Source organism: Felis catus, chromosome A1, assembly GCF_018350175.1.
Source record: "Felis catus isolate Fca126 chromosome A1, F.catus_Fca126_mat1.0, whole genome shotgun sequence".
In the NCBI taxonomy this organism is placed as follows: Eukaryota; Metazoa; Chordata; class Mammalia; order Carnivora; family Felidae; genus Felis; species Felis catus.
Window position 1 is genome coordinate 112,238,329 of NC_058368.1, and position 26,440 is coordinate 112,264,768.

Here is a 26,440-nt window from a genome sequence, read left to right on the forward strand (position 1 = left end):
TGCCCAAGGGCAGCGGCAGCACCAGAAGCAGAGCCCAGGCCGCCCAGCCTCCCAGTGGCTGCTTGGCCCCACTTCACAGCCCTACACCTCTTTTCTTGACTGGGAGTCACATTGAATAGACGCTGGGCCAAATACAGTCTGAACATGCTCTGAATAGACTTTCTCAAAGAACTGTCAATGAGAAGCTCAAATAGCAGCTAGAAAATCACCGTATGCTCCTTCCCTTCCCGTCAGAATCAGGGAAGGGACCCGAGAGCTCCCATTATCTGAGGCCATTGCAGGACTGCTGCAGCAGGTGCAGCTGGAGGGTAGATGGGACGGGGCAGAGGGCCTCTGTCACCATGATCCAGGCAGAGACGTCAGAAAGGGCTGCACGTCAGAGCCATGGAGGAGATGGCTGTTGGGATGGGGCCCAGGGAGAGAAAGGAATCGCAGATGGCATCGAGGATCCGGCCTGGGTGACTGGCTGGGTGGGGACACGGAGTAAGGCATGCTTGGGGAGTTAAAGAGGTCATCAGGGACGTGTCACATGGGAAATGCTGTGGGGTCACCCAAGTGGAGGTGTTGAGTAAAGATAGGGAGGCTCAGAAGTGAGGTCTGAGTGGGAGATGAGTGCGGGTTTCCTGGCCTCCCCCCTCTCCCCTCCCCCCCTCATGGAAGCACCGGGGAGGAAGCACCAAGGAGTGAGAGCAGGGCAGCAGAGAAGGGGAGAACAGCTGAGGGGTAGGGGGATGGGCTTCCAGGAGGCGAGAGAGCAGGAGACAAGGCCACGGCCACAGGTCATCAGACTGACTGGAGCAGCCGGCTCAGGACTGTGCTTCTCCGCTGGGCTCGGCTCGGCAGGTGGGGAGCGAGGGCTTGGCCGAGGGAGAGTTGAGGAGCTGGAGCCGTGGGGCTGGATGGACTCAAGGGCAGCTGGGAGACTCGAGGCCTGGGGGCCTTCCCTGAGCCCTGCCTGCCACACAGGTCCCTCCCCAGTGCTCCCACAGCCACCTCCGTGTGGCAGCTCAGACAAAGTGTCTCCTCTCTGACAGCTCCCAAGAACAGAGGCTGGCACACAGTGGGTCCTCAGGCAAGTCCTTACCTGAAAGGGCAGATGAGAGGTGGGAAGTGGTGGCTGTCAAACGTCAGCCCATCCCGTGTGCACCACCCCCCCCCCCCACCACTGCAGTGGGAAATGCTCCTGGGGGCTACCTTCCAGGCAGGAGTTGAGGGAGCAAGGAAGTGAGGGGTGTTTTTCTTGCCCTGGCAACCCAGGAAGCTGATCTGTCTGTGCCTTAGTTTCTGTACCTGCTCTCTCCCGAGGGCAGAAGACACGTGTGCGTGGCGACATGGCAAATGCTCCAAAGCAGGGAAGCCAGGTGTAAGTGGCAGGCCGGATCCCACAGCCTGGTGGTCTGGGATTCTCCAGGCCTGGCCCTTGACTGCCGCTGGACCTGGGTCCTCCCCCTGCCTGGCGGTCGGTGTGCCTCATGGGCAGACCTGTGACATACATTTGGGAATGGAACACGGACTGTGGTTCCTTCTGGAAAGGAGTCTACTCCTTCCCTCCTGCCGCATTCATGAACGGTGCAAAGCAGCAGATTTCGGGACTCAGGCGGCTGTCCCAGAGCTGCCGGAGCCACTGCCTGCCAGGTCGTGCTGACACGGGACCGAGGAATGACAGTCCGCTCTAGCACCCTGTAGGTGGTCCTCCAAGAGAGTGGGTCTTTCGACCTGTTGACTTGCTCAATAGTGACGGTAAAAAAAGGGCCATTCTTTGGAGACCTTTCATTTATTCTAATGTCCCGGCACACATCCCAGGCCCCATAGGTAGGCCAGTGCTGATGGTGAGCCCCGACTCCTCAGCAGCCTCTTGGCCCTTAGGATCAAGCCTCGGTGGTCAGACTTTGTCTTGCTTGGGAAGAAGGAGGCCTGGGTGACATGACGTGGATGTGCTGGTGGGAGAAGAGCAGGCCCAGCAGAGCCCCCTTCTTCTAGACCATCCCCTCACCATTTTGGGTGCCAAGGTTGGGTTCCTGCCGGGCATTAGCATCATCTTCCTTCTTGGAAGGGGATCAGGAACTCCCACTGCACCAAAAGAAGCCTCTCCACACAGCCAGGCCAAGCTGGGTCCCTGCTGGGTTCAGGGCCTCGCTGCAGAGAGGATACCTGAGGAAGAGAGGACTACTCCTCTGCCTTCCTGGGAGCCCAGGGTGGAAAGTGTAGGCTGAACCCGGGGCTGGAGGGAGCTGGGTCCCTGGAGAGCTGGAAATTAGACATGACCCTGAATCCCCAGGTCTTGCTTGGGCCCAGGATGCTGAGTGGGACCAGGCTGCGTGACAATAAGCATCACCCCCTGGGGCTGGGAGGGGGAAGAGAAAGCCCGCAGCTGATTGGAATCTGTACTGTCAAGATTGTGTCAGGTGAACAGAGGGGTCTACCAGAGAAACAATCAGCAGGAGACATATATATTAGGTAAGCGTGGGGTCTAGCTGGGAAAATCTGAAATCTGGAGCACAGGCTGGAAGGCTGGGAATGCTTAGGAGCTGACATTGCATTCTACAGGTGAAATTTCCTTTTCCTCACGGATGCCTCCATTTTGTTCTTTAAAAACAAAATGAGGGGTGCCTGGGTGGCTCAATCGGTTAAGCATCTGACTTCGGCTCAGGTCATGTTCTCGCGGTCCGTGAGTTCGAGCCCCACATCGGGCTCTGTGCTGACAGCTCAGAGCCTGGAGCCTGTTTCAGATTCTGTGTCTCCCTCTCTCTGACCCTCCCCCGTTCATGCTCTGTCTCTCTCTGTCTCAAAAATAAATAAACGTTAAAAAAAATTAAAAAAAAAATAAAAACAAAACAAAAAAACCCAAAACGAAACAAAACAAAAAGCAAACAAAAACATTGGGGGAACCTGGGTGGCTCAGTCGGTTAAAAGTCTGACTCTGGCTCTGGTCAGGATCTCATGGTTCGTCAGTTCGAGCCCTGCATCAGGCTCTCTATCCCCTCTCTATCCCTCCCCCACCAGGATTCTCTCTCTCTCTCTCTCTCAAAAATAAATAAACATTTTTTAAAAAGATTGTATTTGTAAGTAATCTCTACACCGAACTCACAACCCTGAGATCGAGAGTTGTATGCTGTTCCAACTGAGCCAGCCAGGCACCCCTCCACTTGGCTTGTAAGGCCTTTCAACAGTTTGGGTGGAAGGCACCCAGATGATCAAGGATAAACTCCCTTAAAATCAGCTGGTTTTAGGTGTTAACCATACCTACAAAAATACCTTCGCGGTCCATTAATGTTTGACTGAATCACGGGGTGCTGTTGCCCACCCAGCCAAGTTGATACAAAGCTGACCCTCACTGGGGGGGATAGTAATGCCTGCTCACAGCTGCTATGAGGGGGAAGCAGGACCATGCATAAAGCACCCCCTCCCCCCCACTCCTTCCACGCACAGACCCTGGCCTGAAGACATCCTCATAGCTAATGTTTATTTAGAGCTGACTTGGAGCCTAGCCTGGGGCTAAGTGCTTTCCACACACTATTTGTTACTCATGGATAGATAGGGTTCTGCAACCTGGGGCTAGCCAGAGAGGTGTGGAGGGTGTGTCGAGAAAGAGTCCCTAACCTCTAAAACGGGCAAAATCGTGTGTCCTGTGTCTAGTGAAACTGTCTCTGGCTTCCAATCAGATCATCACAACTAAGAACTTGTGGCCGAGCTGAAAGCCGCTCATTCCGTTAGAATTCTTTCGGTGCTCTTTTGGAAAGAGGCTGTATCCTCGCAGGTAAACAATCCTATCACAGGTCTTGGTGTTTGTAATCAAATACTTCCCGACCTTGGATAGGGCCTTTCTACCTCTTGTAATGAGGCCGGCCAAACTGTCCCGGACACCACTTGCAGTGTCTCGGAGGAGGAGTGAGCGAGGCGGGGGCGGGCATCTGGGCCTCGAGGCGCCGAGGACGTGTGGTGGCAAGGAGTGGGCGCGGGGAGAAGGGCGGGCTAAGGGAACGCCCCGCGCGGGCCCCAGCGTCCCGGACGGGCGAGGTGCGGCGCCTTTAAGGTCCGCTGGGGGCGTGCTAGCAGCGGCCACGGGCCCTTGGAGAGGTGAGCGCTGGCGCCCCGCGGGTCCTGTGCTCGGAGACGGGACTCGAAGTAGGACCTACGGCGCGCCCGAGTTTCCCACCTCCTCCCCCGAGCGCGGGCCGGCGGGTGGTACGCCCCGCGGACTCTCACTGGGCACCCACCCGGCTGCGGGAGCGCGAGGCGCCGCTACTGTGGCCATGGGCAGCTTCCAGCTGGAGGACTTCGCGGCGGGCTGGATCGGAGGTGAGCCCGGCCCTGGATGGGAGGGAGCCCCCCACCCCCACCCCGGAGGTGAGTGTGCTTGTGGGAGACGCCCGGGCCAGGGAGAAGGAGAGAGAGCCGGACGAGCTCCCACACGGTGCTGGGGTCTGGGGGCTCCGCACCGGTGCGCCTCCGCTTGGTGCGCAGCGTGCGCGCCGCCTGCTGCCCGAGCGCCCCTCTGCCGCTGGCCTCGCTGTGCTCGCGGTGCCTCGCCTGTTGCCGGGGCTGACCCCCGCCAGCCTCGCAGCTACTCTCTGAGCTGCGGCTTTGCCTCAAAGTGAGGACCCGCCCAAGCGGCTCCGGTAACGATTAAACCGGCCGTCGAAGCCGACAGCCAATGGAGAGTCCGGGCGCGCACACACCCTTCGGAGACTCGGTGTGTGCCTGAGGTTGGGGTCCTGACTGCAAGAGCTTGTGGGCGAGGGTGGCGATTGCTCCCGGCGCGGGAGGGCGCCTGGCTTCGCGATCCGGCGGCTCCCAGGAGGAGCGCTGGCTGAAGCGTGCCGGCGGTCTGGGAGCCCAGCCCCTGGCGGCAGGTGCCCTTTGCCAGATAGGAGGAACCCTTCCCGTTTTCAGCCTTTGTCGGCTGTCCGGTCTCTCCTCCCAGCACTCTTGGACGAGGTCGTCCCTTTGAGCGGCTGCTGGAGCCGCTGTTTGCTGGACCTGGGATGGGCTTGCGTGGGCGAGAGTTGCATTGATTTCCTTACTTCTCTGATCTTCTCTTTCCAGTAGATTTAGTTCTCCTCTTTTCTCAGCTACTGACCAGGTTTGGGGAGGGTTTGAGAAGGACTTCCCTTTTTGTTAAGTATTAGCTTTCTTTTGGCCCCATCTAAGAGGATCATCAGAAAAGGGGTGCTGGCAAATGCAGCCGCTGCCCAAAGACAGAATCCAAAACAAAACTAAAAACCTGAGGGACTGAGGCAGAGGCTATAATTAGCATGTTTGTGCCCCACCAAGAGTTTTGGAAATGGAGAAGACCAGGCGATTTGTAGGAAAATGAAAATGAAACGACAGCCACAGACCAGATAGTATTCCCGCCCCCCCTTCTGTCCCTTTCTGGTGGCCCCTCCCACCTCTGTCCACCCACAGGTGGCTGCAGGGCCCCTGCTTCTCCCTGTCATGAGCAGAGGTCTTTCCTTCTACCAAAAGCAGGTTTTTTGTACAGGCTGTCTTGAGTCAGACTGAGACCACCGTGTCCTAACTTTACCATGGGGGGGTGAGGGAGGGGGTCGGGAGGCTGTACCCAGAGGCTCATTGGCTATATCCAAGCCCTCTTCTTTTTTTTTTTTTTAATGTTTTTAACGTTTATTTCAAAAGAGACAGAGCGAGTGAGGGGCAGAGTGAGAGAGAGACAGAATCCCAAGCAGGCTCTGCAAGCCAGATGCCCAGCTAGAACTCCTGAACCTCTGAGACCTTGAGCCAAAACTGAGTCAGATGCTTAACCTACTGAGCCACCCCTTTGGCCAACCATCACCCACCCTGAGGGAGAGCCTTCCCTGCTTAAGGCTGTCCACTGAAGTAGCCAGACCAACTTCAGGAGGGCTGCCCCTGGCTGGGTTTGAGAAATGCCCTAGAGGGTGAGGCTGTCAGAGTAGCTCCAGGTCTGTGATGACTCAGGGGCCTTCCCCAAGTCACGCAGTAAGCAGTGGATGGTCCTTTATTCTGCGATGGTCCTTACTTTCTTTATGTTAACATTTCTGGTGTTTTGCTCTCGGGGCTTTCTCACTTCTGTGAAGTGAGAAGAGTGTAATAACTGAATACTTAGTAGGTAGCAGAGGCTGTTTAAGTGCCACGTGTATTTTTTAATATTTATTTATTTTGAGAGAGAGAGAGAGTGTGTGAGCTGGGGAGGGGTGGAGAGAGAAGGAGAGGGAGAATCCAACCACACTCCATACCCAGTGTGGAGCCCAACGTCGGGCTCAGTCTCATGATTGCAAGATCATGTCGTGACTGAGCTAAAATCAGCAGTCGGTTGCTCAGTGCAGGGGCCCTCACATGTGTTTTTTTAAAGTTGTTATTTATTTATTTATTTATTTATTTATTTATTTATTTATTTAGGGGGAGAGAGAGCAATTGCTAGTGGGGGAGGGGCAGAAAGAGGCGAGAGAGAGAATCCCAAGCAGGCTCTGCGCTGTCAGCTCTGAGCCGCATGAGGGGCTCGAACTCACAAACTGTGAGATCATGACCGAAGTGAAATCAAGAGTCGCTCAACCGACTGAGCCACCCAGGTACTCCCCGCACACATGTATTTTTAAAACAACTTCACTGTGGGGCACCTGGGTGACTCAGTCAGTTAAGTGTCTGACTCTTGATTTCGGCTCAGGTCACGATCCCAGGGTCATGGGGGTGAGCCCCTCATGGAGCCCATGTCGAACCCCATGTCCAGCTCCATGCTGAGTATGGAGCCTGTTTGAGATATTCTTTGTTTCCTTCCCTCCCTCCCTCCCTCCCTCTCTCCCTCCCTCCCTCCTTCCCTCCTTCCCTTTCTCCCTCTCTCCCTCCCCCTCTCCCTCCCTCCCCCTCTCCCTCTGCCCTTCACCCACATGCATGCTATCAACATAAATAAATAAATAAATAAATAAATAGTAAATATTAAAACAACTTTCTTGAGGCTATTTTACATATCCTAATATATACTCATTTCAAGTATGTAATTCAGTAATTTTTAGCGACTTTACCAGTGTTGCAGCCATTTACCATAAATTTGTTTTAGCCCATTTTCTTCCCTGTGAGATCCTTCATGCCCGTTTACAGTTAAATTCCATCCCCTCCCTCGGGGCAGCCGTGAATTTCCTTTCTGGCTGCATAAGTTAGCCTTTTCTTGGCATTTTGTATAAATTGAATCATACAATGTGCGGTCTTCTGGCTATTTATATATTTCTTTATAACCCCAGTGAGGTTGTACATCCCCATGGTACAGATCCTCATTTCACAGACGAGGAAATGGGAACAAAGGGGCATCCAGTGACTTGTCCAAGGCCATGTGTCTGGCATGAGCAGAGAGTCTGATGCCAGGCCGTCTTAACCCCTGTACTCATCTGTACCTATTTTCTTTCTTAATGAACTTGCATAATAAAATCTCACCATCGTATCCTTTACATTTTGTTTGAAGTTTCACTGGTCTGTGAGGTCCTCGGGTCTGGAAACCCCTGGCCTGATTGTCTTGTTTCTTATCTTGCATTTCCTGCTTTCAGGTGGGTGGGCTAATGAATGAGCAGGGAGACACAGGTCCAAGATGGGCTCTGGGTCTGCTTCCCTGGGCCAAGAGACACCTGTAGTGAAGGCTGCCCTCACTAGGGAGGAAACAACTGGAGTCTGGGACCAGAGGTCCTTTCTTCCCCTGCTGGGAGGGGTTCCTGTAGAGTGAACTTCCCGCTGTCACCTTTCTGCCTCTGCCCACTTCTGTGGGAAGGAGGGGCTGAGAGGGACCTGGAGGTTCTAGACCAAGGGTACACCTGTTCTGGTGTTAGCTGCTTCCTCTGCCTCTCTACCCATCTAGTATTCCAGCACTGTTTTACCTGATGAAATCACGGCTGCTAGCAGAGAAACTTCCTCATCTGGGTGACGGGGAATTTGTCATAGAGGATTGGTTCCCATTTCAACCTCGCAGTCACCAGCTTCTGTAAGGGCGTCTTCATCTGTGTGGCCTCGGAGCAGCCTTGCTTCCCTCTGAAACTGCAAGCCTTGTGATTTTGTGTGTCAATTGGCTTTTTTCTGTGAGAAGAGAAATCCAGAGTATCCTTTAAAGGAGAGGCCTTCTTTAAAACAAAACAAAACTGGATAGTGGCAGCATCTCTCTCTCTTTTTTTAAATTTTTTAATGTTTATTTTTGAGAAAGAGAGACAGACAGATAGAGCATGAGTGGGGGGAGGGGCAGAGAGAGAAGGAGACACAGGATCTGAAGCAGGCTCCAAGCTCCAAGCTGTCAGCACAGAACCCAACTCAGGGCTCGAACTCAAGAACTGTGAGATCATGACCTGGGCCAAAATCAGACGTTTAACCGATTGAGCCACCCAGGTGCCCCCGCATCTCTCTTTCAACAGCCTATAAGAGCCAGGACTCTGTTGGTACTTTACAATCATTACCTCTCTTCATTCTTACAATGGAACTGTGAGGCAGGTGCTGATGCTACTCCCACCTACACGTGCTAAAAGCGAGGTATCGAAAAGATGAAGTAATCTTTCAGGTAACCGAAAAGTTTGTGGGTTTTCTCCTCACACCCTCCCCTTTTTATTTGAGGTGACATTCACATAATGTAGAATTAACCATTTAAAGGTGCCCGATTCAGTGGCATTTCGTATGGTCACAATGTTGTACAACAGCCCCCTCTGGTCTAGTTCCAGATGTTCCTCACGCCCAAGGAAGTCACTGGACCCAACAAGTCATTCCTATTTCCCCTCTCTCCAGGCCCTGACAACCACTTGTCCGCTTTCTGTCTCTCTGGATTTGCCTATTTGGGATAATTCACGTAAATGGAGTCAGATGATATGTGACCTTCTGTGTCTGGCCTCCTGCACTCAGCATCACATCTTCAGCGTTCACCCACGTGATGGCGAGCATCGGCCCTACATTCCTATTTATGTCTAACAACATTCATTTTATGGATTTACCGCATTTTATTGGCCCACTCACCCCCTGATGGGCATTTGGGCTGTTTCCACCATTTCGTCATCATGAATAGTGCTGCTGTGCTCACATATGTTCATGGACATGTCTCAGTGCCTGTTGTAGTTCTTTTAGGTATCTGTCTAGGAGTGGAATTGCTGGGCCATGTGATAATTCTTTGTTTAAGTTCTTGAGGAAACGACACGCTGTTTCCACAATGGCTGCACCATTTTGCATCTCCACCAGCAACGTACAAGAATTCCAGTCCTCCATATCCTCGCCAACCCTTCTTATTTTCCTTAAAAAAAGAAAAAAATTAGGGCCATCCTAGGAGGTGACAAGGGGGACTGCCTCTCACTGTGATGTTGATTTGCGTTTCCCTAATGACTCGTGATGTTAGGCATCTTTTCATTTACGTGTTGGCCGTTTGTATATTTTGTATTTTCTTTGGAGAAATGCCTATTCAAATCCTTTGCCCTTAAAAAAAAAATCCCTTTTTTTTTTTTTTTTTTTTTTAGTTGTAAGTATTCTTTATAAATTCTGGATACTAGAGCCTTATCACATATATGATTTGCAGATATTTCTTCCCAGTCTGTAGGTTGTCTTCACTTTCTTGATAGTGTCCTTTGCTGCACAAAAGTTTTTAATTCTTATGATACCCACCTCATTTTTTCTTTTGTTATTTGTGTTTTTAGTGTCCTGTCTGAGAATCTGTTGCCCATCTAAGGTCGTGAAGATTTCCTCCTGCATTTTGTAAATGATTTTTATAGTTTTAGTACTTCCATTTAGGTCTTTGGTCTGTTTTGAGTTCATTTTTTGTGTATGGTATGAGGTAGGGGTCTAACTTCATTTTTTGGCATGCGGGTATCCAGTTTTCCCAGCACCCTCACTGTCCTTTTTTGGGGTGCTCGTTTCTCGAGGCAGAGCCCAGGTTTCACTTCCTTTTCTCTGCCTTCCTCAGTGCCTTTGCCAGTGCTCGGCACGTTCCGGGAGGGGGAGGCAACTGGGCATTGAGTGAATGAGTGAATGTGAGTGCCTGAGCCCCTGTCTTATCCCAAGAGGCAGCCCACGCACGTGAGAAGCCCAGGGGCTGAGTGACCAGGTCCTTTTCTTTGATCTACAGGTGCAGCCAGCGTCATTGTCGGTCACCCTCTGGACACGGTCAAGGTACTTCAACCACGTTTGCCATTACCTCTTGGAAGGGGGCCTGGAGTGAGTCTGCCTCCAGGAATGCATCTGCTGTTTCTGATCCCAAGACAGTCTCCAGCCCAGGGCAGATTCTGTGTGCCAGCCCAGGGGGGGTGGGGCGCCAGGAAGACTGGTTTGGATCATCCTTCTCCTCTCATTACTTGGCAGTGATTTTGTTTTTGTGAATGTTCCATTTCTGCCTTGAGGTTCTCATGGGCTGTGGGGGAGGGGGCCAAGGCAATGGTGAGTATCCCCTTAGTCTCTGTGGAACTAAGAAACTGGGAAACGCTTCAGATGTGAAGTGGCCTCAGAGTCCAAAATTTAAGGTTGGGTTTTAGGTGATTAGAAAAGGTGTTCTAGGCATGGAAAGCAGTGCGGGCAGAGGCGGAGATGGGGACACTGCCTGGGGGCCGTGCTTGGGAAAAGCGTGGCCAGTGTTGCTGATGCATCAGGTTTCTGAAAGCACCTACAGGATCAGAGTCCAGGAAAGGTGGGTCAGCGCTTAATCTTTGGAAGCCTTCAGTATCAGGTGAGGACTGTGGATTTGGGCTGGGGTGGGCAACTGTTGTAAGGTGATGTGGTGCATGGAGTGTGAGGACTCAGTGGGGCCATCTGACATTGGGATCATCCATGCTCCTTGTTCTACAGATAAAGAAACTAGCCCGAAAGGGGAAGGGGCTTGCCTTAGGTCAGACAACAGATTAAAGCATTGAAGAGTGAGGTGACTCCCCCCCATCCTTGCCACCTGTCCCCAGGACTCAGAGCCTTACCCTAAGAGCATGGTCACGAATAGTGCCTTCTCACCCCTGACTTGAACATTCATGTCTAAAGCTCTGGCTGGATCGTGCACAAAGAGGAGCTGTTCAGGCCCTTCCCAGCCGGCTGCTACAGTCCCTTTTCTCCCTGTCTTCCTCCTTTTGGGACAGTGTGCCCCTCTTAGGTCAGAGCCCCGGCCTGCTCTCTTCTTGACAGGGCGTCAGCCCATTTGTCTTGAATAATTGAAGATATTTCCTAGCTCCTTGTATCCCCCTATGGCCCTGTCTTTTGCTCATACATCAAACACCTACTAGACACGTGTTTTTGCAGGCATTATGGGGGTAGCAAGGCATCAGTAGGAGACAAAACATGTCCAATCCCTGCCCCCGTAGGCCTTCCGGCTACATTCCTGGCACAGGCAACCATTGTGTCTCCCGGGGAGAGTGTCCTTCCCTTACCCTCAGCGTGACCAGGGGCTGATAGGGCTTTTGGAGGCATGCCCTCCCCACACAGGCAAGTCTGGCCACCTGAAAAGGTGGAGCTGTCCTCCTCTCCACTTTGCCCCTTCCTGATACATCAAATCCAGTCTCTGCCCAGCCTGAGAGCCTCTTCACTCAGCACACCAGCCTGGTGATGCCAGCTTGCATGGCTGGCCTTGCATCCCATCCGGGGATGTGGCCCGGGGCCCTCGTAACTGCTCAGAACAAGGAGCCTTCCTTCCTTTCTTCTGGCTGATGTTTTCTCTGAAGTTTCTGAGAAAGGTCCAGGCAAGAGGCTCAGAGTCTGAATCACCTAGAGGACAGTCTCTGCCTCCCCACCTATTCTCCCCTGCCCAGGGTGCAGCCCTTACCCTCCCCATGCCTTGCTTTTCTCGTCTGAAAAATGGGCAAAGAGCATCTCCCGGCAGGGCTGTCGTGAAGATTGTCGCTGTGCCACCGAGGCTAGAGTAATGAGTGAGACTTTCGCATCCTGATGAACACCCCTGCGGGGATGTTGGGAGTGCATTGTGACTTGTCCGAGGTCCCAGGGCTTGCCCTTGGAAGAGCCCAGCTAAAAGGACCTGGTCAGGCTCTTTCCCCTGCCCTTGGCTACCTCACCCAAGTATGAGAGCCAGCCCATGGCTGCTTGCTGGCCGTGGAGCTGGGATCCGGATTCTCACCTGGCTCTCGGTGCGGCTGGGGCATTTGGGGTGTATGCCTGATGCAGTGTGACTTACCAGGGTTTGTTAATCAGGGCTCAGCTGCCTTTAGACCAGCTAGTGAACTATGGGAGAGCAAGTAGGCATTGTTGCAAGCCGCTACATTTGTCATAATTCGTTACAGTGGCAACAGGAAGCAAATAGAGGAAGACAGCTTTGTCCATCTGTGAAAGGGGATAGTATCCATGCTGCCTAGTGTTTGTGGGGTTCCGCGAGAGAAGTTCTGTAGGATGCCCCACGTTTCCCCAGGAGTGTAGTTGTCCTACACTGAATACAGGCACCTGTTATGACGGTGCACTGTGCTGCTGGCCACAGGGGCGGCCTCCTCAGGTGCTCAGCGTGGCGGGGAGACCATCGCTCCATGGTTTTGCAACTATTCTGTGATCTGGGTTTGACTCTTGAGTTGAGTTTCCTCATGTACGGTTTGCTTGAGTGATTCGAGCCCGCGAGTTTTTCAGTGGAACTTGATTCTTCTTGGGGACTCAACCTTTTTGTGGATTCGGTGCCCAGAGGCATCCCTGTCAGCGCTGGGGCCAGTGGGAGAGGGCATTCGGCCTCTTTATGCCAGTCTTAAATGGGGACGAGAAAGAGGCCCGTGCCCACCTCCCCTTGCCTACGTTCTCATCCTGGTTGGGGATACCCCACCCCCAGGTAGACCTCTGAGGGTCTGCTTAATGGGAAGACCATGAATGCCCTGCTCTCATCTTGCTACACCTTCCGGGGTGTCTTCACCTCCGCCTGACTTAATATTGCATTTCCTTCAACCAGCCCACGCTCTTGACCCTGGGTCTCTTTTTCTCCATGGCACCTGTCATCATCTGGCATATATATTTGATTGGGAATTACCTTTTATTGGCTGTTTTTTCCATCCCCACTTGGGTATAAGTTCCAGGAGGCCAGTAAGTTTGTTTTCTCTACCGCTGAATTTCCTGAGAGTAAATCAGTGACTGTTATAAAACAGGCGTTCAATAGTACTGGTTGAGTGAGTCAATCAATACATTTCTCTGATTATGAAAGCAATCTTTATGAAACATAGGATACCATTTACGTATCGTACCTGTAAGAGCGCTACAGATTGCCTGTGGCCAGCTGGGTTTCTAACACTGTTGTGATGAACGTCGAGCTCTTAGCCGTGCTGTTAGCCATCGTTATTAGCTCAGAGAGGGGGTGCGGAGGGAGAATGTTGGAATTTTTTTATTAAGAAAATGTATTCCCACATGAGCTGTGTACTGAAAATCATTTTTAAATTATGTAAGCTAAAAATAATGAAAGTAACTCCTGTCTATCGTAGGAAAGTTGGAAAACGAAATGCAGTTCAGTGCAGAAAAACATCACCCATGATTTTCCCCTCAGAGGCTGTCACTTTTATGATGTGTGTTCTGCCTAAGTTTCTGCTACTTGTCTACAGACTGAGCTCAGGCTGTTAGTGTAGACTATTAGTCTGCCCCGTGGGTCTTAGTGGTCCCTGGACCCTGTGGATTCTAGGGGGCAGGGTCCAGATCATTCCTTCTGTGGTTCTCAGGGCTCCTTCTTACCAGTTTCAAGGGGGGTGCCCTGGCCCTTTTGTGGGCTTCCTCAGACCCTCTGTGGCTGTCAACTCATGCCCCTGATCACCAGAGCCAGCCTCCATCACAGGACACCACATCTTCCCCTCCAGCCCCTCCTTCATCCAGTGCAAAGGGGACACGTGCTAGGGCCATGCTCAGCTTGGGGACAGGAGGGAAATACGAGACGACCCTGCCATAGAGAGGGAGCCCAAATAAGCCATAATTAAACAGAGAAAGGACACCATTGCAACATTTAAGTTCAGACCGAAAAGATGAGCAGGAGCTGGAGGAAGAGCCTTCTGGGGGGAAGGAAGGGCTGATAGAAATTTCAGGCAGGGAGGGGAAGGGGGAAAGTGACATTCTAAGGACTTGGGGACGTGCCACGTGGTGGGCACAGACGGCAGGGGCATGGAGAAAATGACATGCAGGCGTGAGAGGCAGGCTGTGCCAGGCCTCCTGGACGCTGGCAGAGAGGGTGGGGTTTACTCTACGTTTGCTGGGAAGCCACCAGTGAACTTTGAAGGGCAGTGGAGCGATTCACTGTGGTTGGAAGAGAACAGCGTGACTGCTGTGCAGATGCAGGCGAAGGGGTGAGAGGGAAGACCAGCCCATCCTCCAGCGGGGAGACCAGTGGGGAGACCAGCCCATCCTCCAGCGGGGAGATGCGGGGGTTCCAGGGAGTGAGAAGGACAAGTCGCTCTGCTAATACTGAGGACGGCAGAGTGTGGACAGCAGACGGAGCAGGGCCACGGATTAGTTTTTGTAGTCAAGAGACAGGGATCACATGTTGATCATTCAGGCATCACTTTGGAACAACAAACGGGCCTTTGTTCTTCTCTCAGACCAGGAAGACTTCTGCTATGTTCAGCAAGGTCTGAATGGGACATTGAGGGAGGCGGTGCAGGTAGAGGACAGAGCACAGGCCTGGTGGGGACAGAAACGCAGCCCTCCTCACTGGCCAGGTCGCTTGGGGCAGGGCCTTCCCCTCTCCGGGCCCCGGCGCCACAAGGGTCAGCAGCATCTCTGGGGCAGCGGGGATGTGAATGATCCCGGCCTGGGCCCTCACGTCACTGCATCTCTCCGCAGACCCGCCTGCAGGCCGGCGTCAACTACGGGGACACCATCAGCTGCATCCGCACGGTGTACAGGAGGGAGAGTGTAAGTGCCCCCCGCCCCGGGGCAGGGCTTGGAGCCGCACCCGCCAGGGACTCCCACGAACGAACGGCTCGAAGCCTGCCCAGGGCCGGGCACCGTGGCCACGGTCCTGACGCCAGCCCATCGGGCGGGAGGCCTGATCATTGCTTTTGGCTCAGCGTTGCCTCCTCCCTCCTCATCTCACACCACCACACCTCAAGTGTCGTGCGTCACCTAAACTTAACCCTGACACCTTGTGCAGTGTTACTGGAGAGAGACCTGATTTTGTGTAACCTCTCTGGAGAAATTCTAAGGAATTTGGAGTCACAGGAAGGAGAAGTCCTGTGAAAACAGGGTGACCCGTCCATTTTCAAAGCCAAACGAGAGGTCACTAAACCACGCACTCACTGGCTTCCCTTCCTGTGGCAGGAGCCAGGCCCTTCTGATTCCAGATGTCCAGCGCTGACTTATACCTCAGGTTTCTTGAGACCAGGAGGCCTAAGATTTTCCTTTTCCAAGGGGAAAACTGAATAATATTTTTTTAAGTTTGTTTATTTTTGAGAGAGAGAGAGGACACGCATGCATATGAGCGGGGGAGGGCCAGAGAGAGACAGAGAGAGAGAATCCCAAGCAGCTCCCACCCTGTCAGCGCAGAGCCTGACTCAGGGCTCGAACTCACAAACCCTAAGATCATGACATGAGCTGAAATCCAAAGTCGCACACCTAACTGACTGAGCCACCCAGGTGCCCCAGTTTTGAATAATATTTTATAGAGGGTATCAGGTACCCTTCTTGAGAATTAGCGTGTGCTTTCCGAAGACTTTCTCAGGCCCCTCTTTGGGGAGTTTAAAATACATTTTCTGATTTGTGATGAAATGACTATTTATTTATTTATTTTAACGTTTATTTATTTTTGAGACAGAGAGAGACAGAGCATGAACGGGGGAGGGTCAGAGAGAGGGAGACACAGAATCTGAAACAGGCTCCAGGCTCTGAGCTGTCAGCACAGAGCCCGACACGGGGCTCGAACTCACGAACTGTGAGATCGTGACCTGAGTTGAAGTCAGACGCTTAACCGACTGAGCCACCTAGGCGCCCCTGAAATGACAATTTAAAGAAGCGGTCAGTTACAAGCCCTGTGGCAGCCCTGGGCTTTCCCTTGAGTCCCTGGAAACCTGGCCCCATTGCTGACCACCACCTTTTCCACAACCTCCATCATAGGAGGTGCCCTGGGGCTCTGGAGCCTCCCATCCGCGCTCGGAGATTTTCCTCAGAGGTGTGTTTTTTGTTTGGGTGTTCTAACTCTCTTGATAGGCTTCTTGACAACGGACTACAAACCTCACTGTAGCTGTTCCCGGCGATGTGCAGTTCGTCACTCCCCTGAAAGGTGGCCATCAATTCTCCTTTTTGGCACACATGGTCCCCATTGCCTGCCAGCCAATATCCCAGCGCCGGGGGTTTTGTGGGAACTGTGGGCGTTCCTTGGAGACACAGCACTTTGGGGCTAAGTGATGTCCCACATTATCTGGAGGAGCTTGTTTTGGAGGGAGGACCTGAGGCAGGCTGTGTGTGAACGTGTGCGTGGGAGGCGTCCTGCCTCTGACAGATAGGGCACAAACCCCTAGGTCAGGATTAGCAGGTTTGTGTCAGCCCTGGAGTTTGTACAACAGCTTCCTGGTGCTTTTTCGCTTTTGGCACAGAGCTAAAAGTATGTGCTGGCCTAACTCCTCCAAGGGCCTCTGGAATTTTCCAGGTTTCAGAGGAGTGTCTGTGATGTTCCTCAAGAGTGCAGGGTGGAGGGGAGCCTGGGTGGCTCAGTCGGTTAGGCGTCCGACTTAGGCTCAGGTCATGACCTCACAGTTTGTGGGTTCAAGCCCTGCACTGGGCTCTGGGCTGACAGCTCAAGTTCTGTGTCTCCCTCTCTCTCTGCCCCTCCCCAGCTCGTTCTCTGTCTCTCCCTCCCTGTCTCCCTCCCTCCCTCTCTCCCTCCGTCACTCTCTCCCTCTCTCAAAAATAAATAAACATTAAAAAAAATTTTTTTTAAAAGAGTGCAGTGTGGAAAGGATCCTCTCCTCAGCCTGCAGCCCCCTCTCCTGTGGTTTCCGCGTATGTGCAGAAGCCTTCTGAGGACTCTGCTCCCCTTAGACCCTCCCCATAGACTTGGCCCATTGAATTTTAGTCACCTGTCAGTTTGTCTGGCCCTGTCCCCCTCCCCTTTCCTGCACCCAGAGCGTAGGCTCAGTGAGGGCAGCGAGGATTTCTTATGGTGTCCCCATGTCCCCCTGGCACCTGGCAGATGTTTCAGAGAATGGTGCTTGGCAAGTCTGTGCTACCCTCTAGGGCTCCTCGCAGCCTGATATCCGTCCAGCCCAAGAACACGGCCACCCTGGTGGCAAATACGCATTCCAGGCCCAGGACACCTAGACTCCGGAAACAAAACTGCATACACGCGCTGATTTCTCCGCCCAGGGCAAGAATGCCCTGGAGAGCACCCCCTCACCTGCGATGGCTCTCCTATCACTCAGCATCCTCTTGTATTCTTGTCACTGTCATAATGATTTATTTTTCCTGTAGTGTCACCTCACCAGCCTGCGGGCTCCCAGGCGGGCAGGGACTGTGTGGAGGGCAGCGTGGGGAGCTCGGCGCCTTGGCCTGCAGACGTCCCCGGGCCCTCATGCTCCACCGCCCTCGTTTTCCCACAGGTCTTCGGCTTCTTCAAGGGCATGTCCTTTCCCCTTGCCAGCATCGCGGTCTACAACTCTGCGGTGTTTGGCGTCTTCAGTAACACGCAGAGGTTCCTCAGCCAGCACCACTGCAGGGAGCCCGGGGCCAGCCCGTCCGGCACCCTGTCTGACCTTCTCCTGGCCAGCATGGTGGCTGGCGTGGTCTCTGTGGGGCTGGGCACGCCTGTAGACCTCATCAAGATCCGGCTGCAGATGCAAACACAGCCTTTTCAGGAAGGTAAGAGTAGGGGAGGGGTCCTGATGCCTGGGTACCTGCGACCCTTGGCTGGTTCGCCGGTCTGGGCTGCAGTTGTTAATATCCTTTGCATTGAGCAGAGCATCTGCATTGTCACGTGATAGTCTATAATTATTCTTCTTATCTGTAGTAGCTATCATTAATTAGATGATTAATCAGTTGTTCTGTGCCAGGTGCCTACCTAGAGCCCTGTGTATGTTCACTTAATTGGTCTTCATAACAATTGTGTAAGGCAGGTACTATTACTGTGTCCATTTTGCAGAGGAGAAAACCAAGTCTCTCAGAGGTTGAGACACTTATACAAGGCCACACAGCTAATGACCGGTGGGTGAGGAGCAGCTACATAATTTGCAGTGTCCAGTGTGGGAGGAAAATGTGGGATTCTTTATCGAAAAATTATTAAGAATTTTCAGAGAGCATCCCAGAGCATTAAATCAGGCATGGGGACCTGAGGAACTCACAGACGGATCTGAAACCCACACACTTGTCCACAACACCAGGGTGTGCAGCCAGGACGTCTCATACCTAGACCACCGGCTATAGGGGGTGAGGGGTCACTCCTCTCCCCCTCCTTGACTTTGTAGTTAGAGCTTCATTTCTTGGTGTGCTACACAGCAACCCTGTACCACATGCCGAGTCTGTTACTTCCTCTCTGCTGAGAAAGGAGTTTCTGCGTCTTTTCCTGGGAGTGGTTTTGATAAAGGAGGATGGAAAGAACGGGAAGGCACTTGGTGTGCAGAGTAGAAAGTGCCAGCTTGCACGGAAGGACAAGCTGGGGGCCTTAGGTTTCAATCCCTCCACGTACAGTTCTTGACTCTGACTGCACTCTGTCTCATCAGGTTAAGATACGCCCCTGCCTGGGCCACCGTCTCCTTTCTGTATAATGGAAGGGCTGGATCTGTGGTGCTTCCTGACACCTCAGATGTCTGGTCTGGGCTGACAGCTCTCATGGATAAGACTCCTCTCCCTGGCAGCCTTTTGAATGACCTGTATGTGACGTCTTTGCCCTCAGAGGCTGGGGCTCAGCTGAGCTCCACAGTCAAAGCCCTGTAATATACTGGGGAGCATTCCAGCCAGCCCAGCAGCTCTTCTGCCTTGATTCAGCCCGCACATCTTGTCCAGCCCAGGATGTATTCGGGACAAGGCTGTACATTCCCTGAGCACAATGCTGGTATCCCCACTGGGGCATGTGGAGGGCCTGGGACCAGCGGCCCTAGCCAGTTGCGTCATGCCTCAAGGATGCTCAGTACCCCCCAGGCCCACGGTCACTGTCATCATGTGGGTGACACAGGGCAACAAACAGGTTGGCTCATCCGGAGGGTTACAGCACACCCCTGTTGGGACCTCTAAGAGACCTGCGGAGCAAGGGGATCCCACCTCCGCCTGTTTGACATACTGAGTCATGTCTTGGTACAACTTAGTTGAGTCGAAGGGTTGCACCTCACAGAAATGTCTGAAGCTTGCTGATCTGGTCCTGTCCCAGAGGCAAAAGCAAAGATGTAGAGGAATGAACATCATGAACAGACTGAGAACAGGGAGTCCTGGCCCCCAGCCTGGTGTTTTCTCTGTCCTATTTCAGGAAAGCTTTATGTACGTCTCAGGCAGAGAGGAACTCTCCCCTTAAGTCTTAAAACTCTTTGGGTCTGGATGTTGGAAGATTTACCATTGATGAGTCTTCTGCTCCTGGGGGCAGACCTGCGTCCTTCACAACCTGGGCACTTTGACCCCGGAAAGGGAGGAAAAAGGGCTAGGCATACGTGTGCCTACTGGGGGAGGCGAGGCACAGCCAGCCCAGACACCGGGGGAGGTGTTTCAAGAAATGCCTTCCTTAGGAAAGCCATTTGGAGCCAAATTAAGTGATTCCATCCTCTGTCCTGCCCTCTCCCACCCCCAACCTTCCCCACGGAGGGTGCTAGAATGGTGGCTATAACCTGACAGGCCAAGGCCTGAACCACAGGGGATCTTGAGGCCAGGCTAAAAGCCTCTGGCGCTTGGAGGAAGGATGGGAGACAGTCCAGGAAGGGCCAGACCCAAGAAGGGTCCCAAAGCTGGGTGCAACCAGCCAGTTTTAGGGAGCTGGGCAGCTGCAATAGCTCACTGGATGCCTGACCGTGTGTGTGCCTTTCAACTCACACCCCAGCTCGACACTGTAAGGTCTGTATAGCTGTTAGCCCTGTTCATTTACCCAGCACACTAGGTACGCACTTGATCCGGGCCAGCACAGCACTGAGGGTCACCTGTGCTTGCTCACCAGCAACCAAGAGAGCCTGACGTATAGCCCTCCCAAGCTATAGCCCTCCCAGGCTATAGCCCTCTCTTTAGCCGATCCCTCGAGGCAGCAACAGAAAATGAACATGTGTTTATTCTGTCCTTTTCAATGTGCCACGAAACTGGCCTTTTGTGGACTTAGGGGAGGCTCTTAATAAGAGGACAGGGGAATTTCCTGCAGGCAAACATTTCTCAGCTCTGCAGTTCTAAGTCTTAGCACCTGGGCCCCCCGGGGCTTAGCTGGCAGGTGTGAGGACAAAGGCGGTTTACCTGAGCAAGTGCAGGGAGGGTAGAAACGAGGACTGCAGCATCCGCCTGAGCTGTGCTCCCCAAGCCTCTCGTCTGGGCTCAGCCAGATCACAGCAGTGGGGGCTGAGTAGCTAGTATTTACTGAACCTGTATCCTGTGCCAGGCACCATGTGAAGAGCTCAGTGTGAGTCTCATCTTCCTAGCAACCCCGTTCCTAGACCTTTACAAAAGGGAGCCCGAGGCATGTCGTGAGGTTCCTCCCCCGGGGGGAAGTGGAGTGACTCAGGGCCCACTGGTGCTGTTTCTTTGTCTGCCCGGATGTAGAGGCAGCTTTGATAACACTCCTCGGGCCTTGGCACAAAGTTACCCCAAATCTAGCATCGGTCTTGAGGGAGAAAGTGGGCTGGGAGCATGTCTCCAAAAGGACATTGTTTAAAGTAATAGGCCCCGCTCCTGGAATCCAAGGGATGGGTGTGAATTCTGTGTCTGCCTGGTCTGTTGTTCACCCCCAGTCCAGCTGCCTGGGGCGGGAGAGCGGGGGTGGGGGCTGGGGGGAGGTCTTTGGTAGCTATCATACTGCGGGGTATGGAGCAGGAGAGGCTGGCACTGGGCCACCAGGCCGTACTTTGCGCCAGGAGCCTCTCCAGGAAAGCGGAAGGACGCGGCTTTCTTTTCCTCGTCCCTCAGAAACCCTCTAGGCCAGAGATGGAAGGCTCAAAGACTCACTGAGACCTGGGAGGTATCATAAGTGAGCAGAGGTGCCTGGAAAGTGTACCCACTTCCGTTTTACTTGGCACCCACAGCCCTCCTAACCCACATCTCATTTTTCCTCTTTTGACTGAAACGTGGACACAGAACACGTTTCACTTTCGCTATCACTCTGCCATTGCAAAAGCAGCAGCTCAGGCACGAGTCAGCTTTGGTGCCAGGGAAGGCAGCAGGGAGTGGTGGGGACTGTGGCAAGGGTGGCTCACATCCTGTCTGAGGGGTCAGCTATGACCCCATCCCAGGTCCCAGTTGCCGCATGGCCTGGATTGGAAATTGTCAGACAAACTAATTAAGAACAAAACCGGACACAGACACAACGCCGTGAAGCCCGAAGCACTGTGTGGACTGGATCAGCGTGTGGCTGGTCCTGACTTACCAGCTTGTGGTCTTGGTTCTGGGTCAGGCCCGCTCCGTGTGGTGACTGTGCTGAGCTGGGCGTTTGCAGGCAGCCTTGGGCAGGGCTTGTGGGATTGTCCACGGTTTGTGGCTTTACCCCAGAATTGTCCAAACCACTTCCTGGGTAGAGACGATGGGCCGTGAGAGACTGTGCCCATATACTGAAGCTGGGTGCCGGGGGTCTCTGGCATCTTTGCTTTGGGACATGTGACAGGTAGAATGGAGGCCACGTCAAGGTCAGAGTTCAGCTCAGCTGAAGGCTTGCAAATATAGCACCAGGGAGCTCATCCTGATTATCTACCAGTGGTGACCCGTGGTTGAAAAGGTACAAAAGACATGAAGCTCCTGGGTGGCTCAGTCAGTTAAGTGTCTGTCTCTTGTCTTGGGCTCAGGTCCTGATCTCACAGTTTGTGGGTTCGAGCCCCGCATCAGGCTCTGTGCTGACAGTGCAGAGCCTGCTTGGGATTCTCTCTCAATCTCTCTCTCTCTCTCTCTCTCTCTCTCTCTCTCTCTCTCTCCCTCCCCCTCCCTCCCTCCCTCCCCCCCTCTCCCTCTCCCTCCCTCCTTCCCTCCCTCCCCTCCCCTCTCTGGCTCTCCCTGACTTGTAGTTTCTCTTTCAAAATAAATGAATAAACTTTAAAAAAAATGTAAATAAGACAGAACATTAAATGTAGAGGGAGAATGTCCAAATATAATCACTGTTACTACAGTAATGTGTTTCTTTTTCTAAATAAAGTATGTATTTTAATTATTTAAATATAAAGTATTTTAATTAAAATATTTTAAGAGGTTGTCCTTATATAGACAGTTTCATATTCTAAGTCAATATTATAACAAATATTTTCCATGTTATGAAAATGGCATATAAAATTACTTAAAAGAGATGGCTAATATTTAAAATCGATGTGCATCTCTGTGCACACAAGGCCCACAGACACACATGTATCGAGAGGGATGATACAGTGTGGCAAAAATGCAGTTTCTGGAGTTAGACTGCCTGCTTCTAATCCTACCTCCGTGAGAACCCAGGACCTCTGGGTAGCTCCCCTAACGTCACCCAGCCTCAGTTTCCTCATCGGCAAAGCAGGCATAACCATACTAGCTACTTCATAACTGGGGTAGAACGGAATGATGTATCACACGTGACTATTTTAGCACAATGCCTAGCTCGTTGAAAACATGAAATAAGTGTTAGCTGTACTATTAAACTTCTGAAACCACGTTTCCTGTGATGGACGTTTAGGTTTTTGACCGTTTGTTCTCTTTTGAAAATAGTAATGTGCTCAGGCAACGTGTCCATAAGGAGTTGCTTTCAGTTAGGGTTGTTTCCCTAAATGTGTGGGCTCTTTGATTCATGAATGAGTCAAAAGTTCTGGTCATTTTTAAGATTCTTGGCACATACTGTGAAATTGTTGTACAGAAGCGTTTTACCAAATTACATCAGCAGTTGCCGAAGTTGAGAGGGAAGTTCTGTCTGGCTCTGACTGCCGCTGCATACTAAACAGCAGTTACCCGGCACGAAAACTCTTGTAACTTAGCAGAGGTTTTCTGTTGGTGCCCCTGCCGCTTGGCCGGCAAGGAAAGGCTGGCCTGAGTTCAGCTGGATGTGGCCTGGACTGTAAGGCACCTGTGAAGAAACCCTCCCTTTTGAGTCATCCTTACCCTGTGTGTGGGCATGAGCCTCCCTGGGTGCCCCACCGGGCCTGAACTGGAATTCAGGGCTGTGGTCCCAGAGGCCAGCAATCCCTCTGCCGCCTGGGCCAAGTCGTATCCTGGAGGTCTATGGCCATTCACACTCACTTCTCCATCTTGAGCTTTCAGGTCTGTGTTTTAACTCAGAGCCTGATTAATGTGCGTATCACAAAGACCTCAACCCCCCAGGAGGGCAGAGTTTGGGGCCTGGAGGAGGAGGGCTCAGCATTAACTCTGTGCTGACCAGCCTCTAATTTCACCAGGCCCGGTTGAAGGCAGAGAGCTGAGTGTTCTACCTGTTGGAACACAGTCTCTGGTTCTTTCATTCACAAGCCTTTCCTGAGCTCTTGCTGTGAGCCACGCAGAGTAGATAAATCAGAGGTATCAGATGCACAGCCCCTGCCTCCAGGGAGCACACAGTCTGGTGGGGTGTAGCGAAATGAGAAGGGCCTATGGAAGGCTCTGGCACCTCGGAGTCTGGCTCTGCAGGTCAGGAAGACTCCAGGGAGCAAGTGGCCATTGATGGGGTGTTTGAATATCGGCTAGGCTTTGGAGAGGAAAATGTCGTGATGGAGAGGGGTTTCAAACAGAGGAAACCTGTAGGGACAGGGTCAGAGGTGGGAAAAAGCAGGCATGTGACAGAACGAGTGAACCGTTCTTGGTTAGGGCAGGGAGGGGAAGGTGCAGGGTGAGTTGTGAACATCTTGGATTTCCTTTTTTTTTTTTAATTTTTTAATGTTTATTTTTGAGAGAGACAGAGTGTGAGTGGGGGAGGGCCAGAGAGAGAGGGAGACACAGAATCCGAAGCGGGCTCCAGGTTCTGAGCCGTCAGCACAGAGCCTGATGTAGGGCTCGAACTCACGAACTGTGAGATCATGACCTGAGCTGAATTTGGACACTTAACCAACTGAGCCACCCAGGCACCCCTGAACAGCTTGGATTTCTTAGCCGAGGGTGGGCTAAGGTGCCCTTCGGCAGGCAGCGAGGCGTATTGGACACCAGAATGACCACGCAGAGCTGTGTGGTAGGAAGGTGGATCCGGCCTTCAGAAGAAGGAGAGGTGAATGGGTTGTTTTGGGGCTGTAGCCTTGGACCAGGGAACAGGGGGCCCAGGGCTTTGGGGACCGAGGGGAGTGGTCCATGGGAGGCATCTGTGATGGAGAATCAGTGGGCCAAGCAGGAGAGAGGGAAGGGTCCAAAATGACCCAGGACTTGACATTTCGGTGACTGTCAGGGAGGAAGCCTCCCACACGGGGAATTAAGCGGCACGTGACGTATGTTGAGGCTGCGCTTGGCGTGGAGCAGGTGACCCGTATACGCTTCTTGTCCCTGCTGCAGTTTTGGAGACTGGCAGGAGGGCAGGCTTGAGTGAGAACATGCTGAGTTTGGCTGGGTTCCTGTGCGAGGTACTGCAGCTGGAATATCAGGGTGGGAGCAATAGTCAGGGGTGTGACAGCGAAGTGACAGCTGAGGTGAGCCGCAGAAAGGAAGAGGGTGGAGATGAATGGGAAAATGCCAGGAAGGAGCTCCTGCAACACCAGCAGCTGTACAGTCAGCAGTTACTGAGCCCCTACCACGTGCACCCCGCCTTTAAATCATCATACCATTCTCTGTGTCTTACAGATAGGGAAACTGAGGCTCAGGTCGTGTGACATGTCTGTGCTCCCTCAGCTGTTACATGGTGTCTCAGGGCATTGCTCCCGGCTGTCCACCTCCATGGTCCCTGGAGGCAGAGTCCTGGGAGGCCCCTGTCACCAATGTCGTGTAAAGGGAATCAAGAGGGGAGAATTGCTGACGAGGACGTGACACTGGGGACAGAGACCAAAGGGTGGGGAAGGAAAAAGCCTTTCGTTTCCAGGTTGTGAGAGAAGAGCAAAGCAGATGATGCAGGGCCAGAGGAAGGAGGTTGAGGGAGCCCTCATTGGAAGGCCTGACTCTACCACGTTCAAGATTATATGAACAGAACGAAGGGGAGAGTGTGGCCAGGATTTGAGGAGAAGAAGGTCCTGATTTCCGAACATGCCTAGGTGAGATAAATAGGGCTGGAGTGGTGACAGCAGGGAGGGCCACGTGAGGGCTAGATCTGGGCAGGCAAGATCATCAACCACGCACCAGCATACAAAGCCTGTTTGGGCTCCAGGATCTGCATGATGACAAGATGGGGTAGAACCATTTGTCCGATTTTTCGGAGTCTTCAGAGATGTCCGGCTGGGAAAGTCGCCAACCGTGTCTGGGAGGCCCTGACTACCTCGGTTTGTCTCTTTGGCAACAGAGTTTTATTGCCACCATAAAGATGTGTGGCTGCCAAGAAAAACACTCTTCTTCAGGAAGGTTGGCCTTGGGGAGGAGCAGCCTTCTGATAGAGCAGATCTTTCAAGACTTTCCCATTGCAGGGCAGGAATTATTGATACTAAACTCCCTTACTCTTGGTCCATTTAACTCCTGAAGAAGAGGGCCTGTGTGGGAGGACAGGCACCCTTGGAGCATGTCAAAGGACTGGAGACAAGCCAGGACCATACTGCCTGAGCCTTCTTCTTATGTAGGCTGTGAGCTGCCAGTGGTACGTGAGGGCTGGAGCAGTAGCAGCCCTAAAGTGAAAGGAAGAAATGTGTGCAGAGGCCAAGCCTTTAGCCATGTAGTTCAAGAGGAGTCCTTGAATTCTGGATGGTTTGGCTGAATCTTTTCCAAACTGTGGTCCCACACCGCTAGCAGAGATGAATGAAGGTGCGTACAACGTAACACATGCCACTGTGCAGGTGATATACCTGGGTGACACATCCATTTGGTCTCTAAATCAATTGATGAGGGCAAATATTGTTCTGATTTCAGACTTGACGTTAGCATTGGTAGTTTTTGGCCCTGCGTGGGCATCTGCAATCTCCCATAGTAGGTTTGGCCGCAGGCCACTGCTGCCCGAGGTTGGTACTACCAGCACTTCCAGAATCTGGAGTCGTATCAGGATAGGGGTGCTAAAAATAGGAGTGACTATCCGCCTCAAGTAAAGTTCATTTGTCAACATGCTCACTCAATTTTCACAAAAGCCAAAAGAAATTGACAGGCTATTTATCCTTCCCCTTTTGTAGATGATGAGGAAACTCAGGGCCAGTGTGGTTGAATCTTTTCCACCAGGTCGTACAGTAGATAGCAACTGAGCAACAAAGCAAACCCCAGCTGCTTCTAATCCGGGGCTCTTTCTACTAAACCATCTGCCTGTCTTGGACTCTTCAGACCATAAGGAAACTGCTGGACTCACTGGAAACAGGAAGTGGACGAGAGCTTCCCAGTTGGTAACATTCCGAAGAAGTGCCCTGAGGGGTTTGCCCAGCCTGCGTAAACCCACATC

At 52.6% G+C, this 26,440-nt stretch overlaps 1 protein-coding gene across 8 annotated transcripts in view; it reads left to right on the plus strand.

Moving 5' to 3' along the window:
* The first annotated feature begins 3,809 nt into the window (after positions 1–3,809).
* SLC25A48 (solute carrier family 25 member 48) overlaps positions 3,810–26,440 on the plus strand; it is a 43,146-nt gene continuing 20,515 nt past the window's right edge. For 7 of the 8 annotated variants that reach the window (XM_045059185.1, XM_045059193.1, XM_019832322.2 and 4 more), the window contains exons 1-4: positions 3,810–4,347; positions 10,046–10,089; positions 14,698–14,769; positions 17,448–17,706. In XM_045059185.1, the coding sequence (XP_044915120.1) occupies positions 3,837–4,347; positions 10,046–10,089; positions 14,698–14,769; positions 17,448–17,706 (886 nt within the window). In that variant the 5' untranslated portion in view covers positions 3,810–3,836. The remainder of the gene's footprint in view (positions 4,348–10,045; positions 10,090–14,697; positions 14,770–17,447; positions 17,707–26,440) is intronic. The other variant, XR_006599147.1, reaches the window with a different exon arrangement.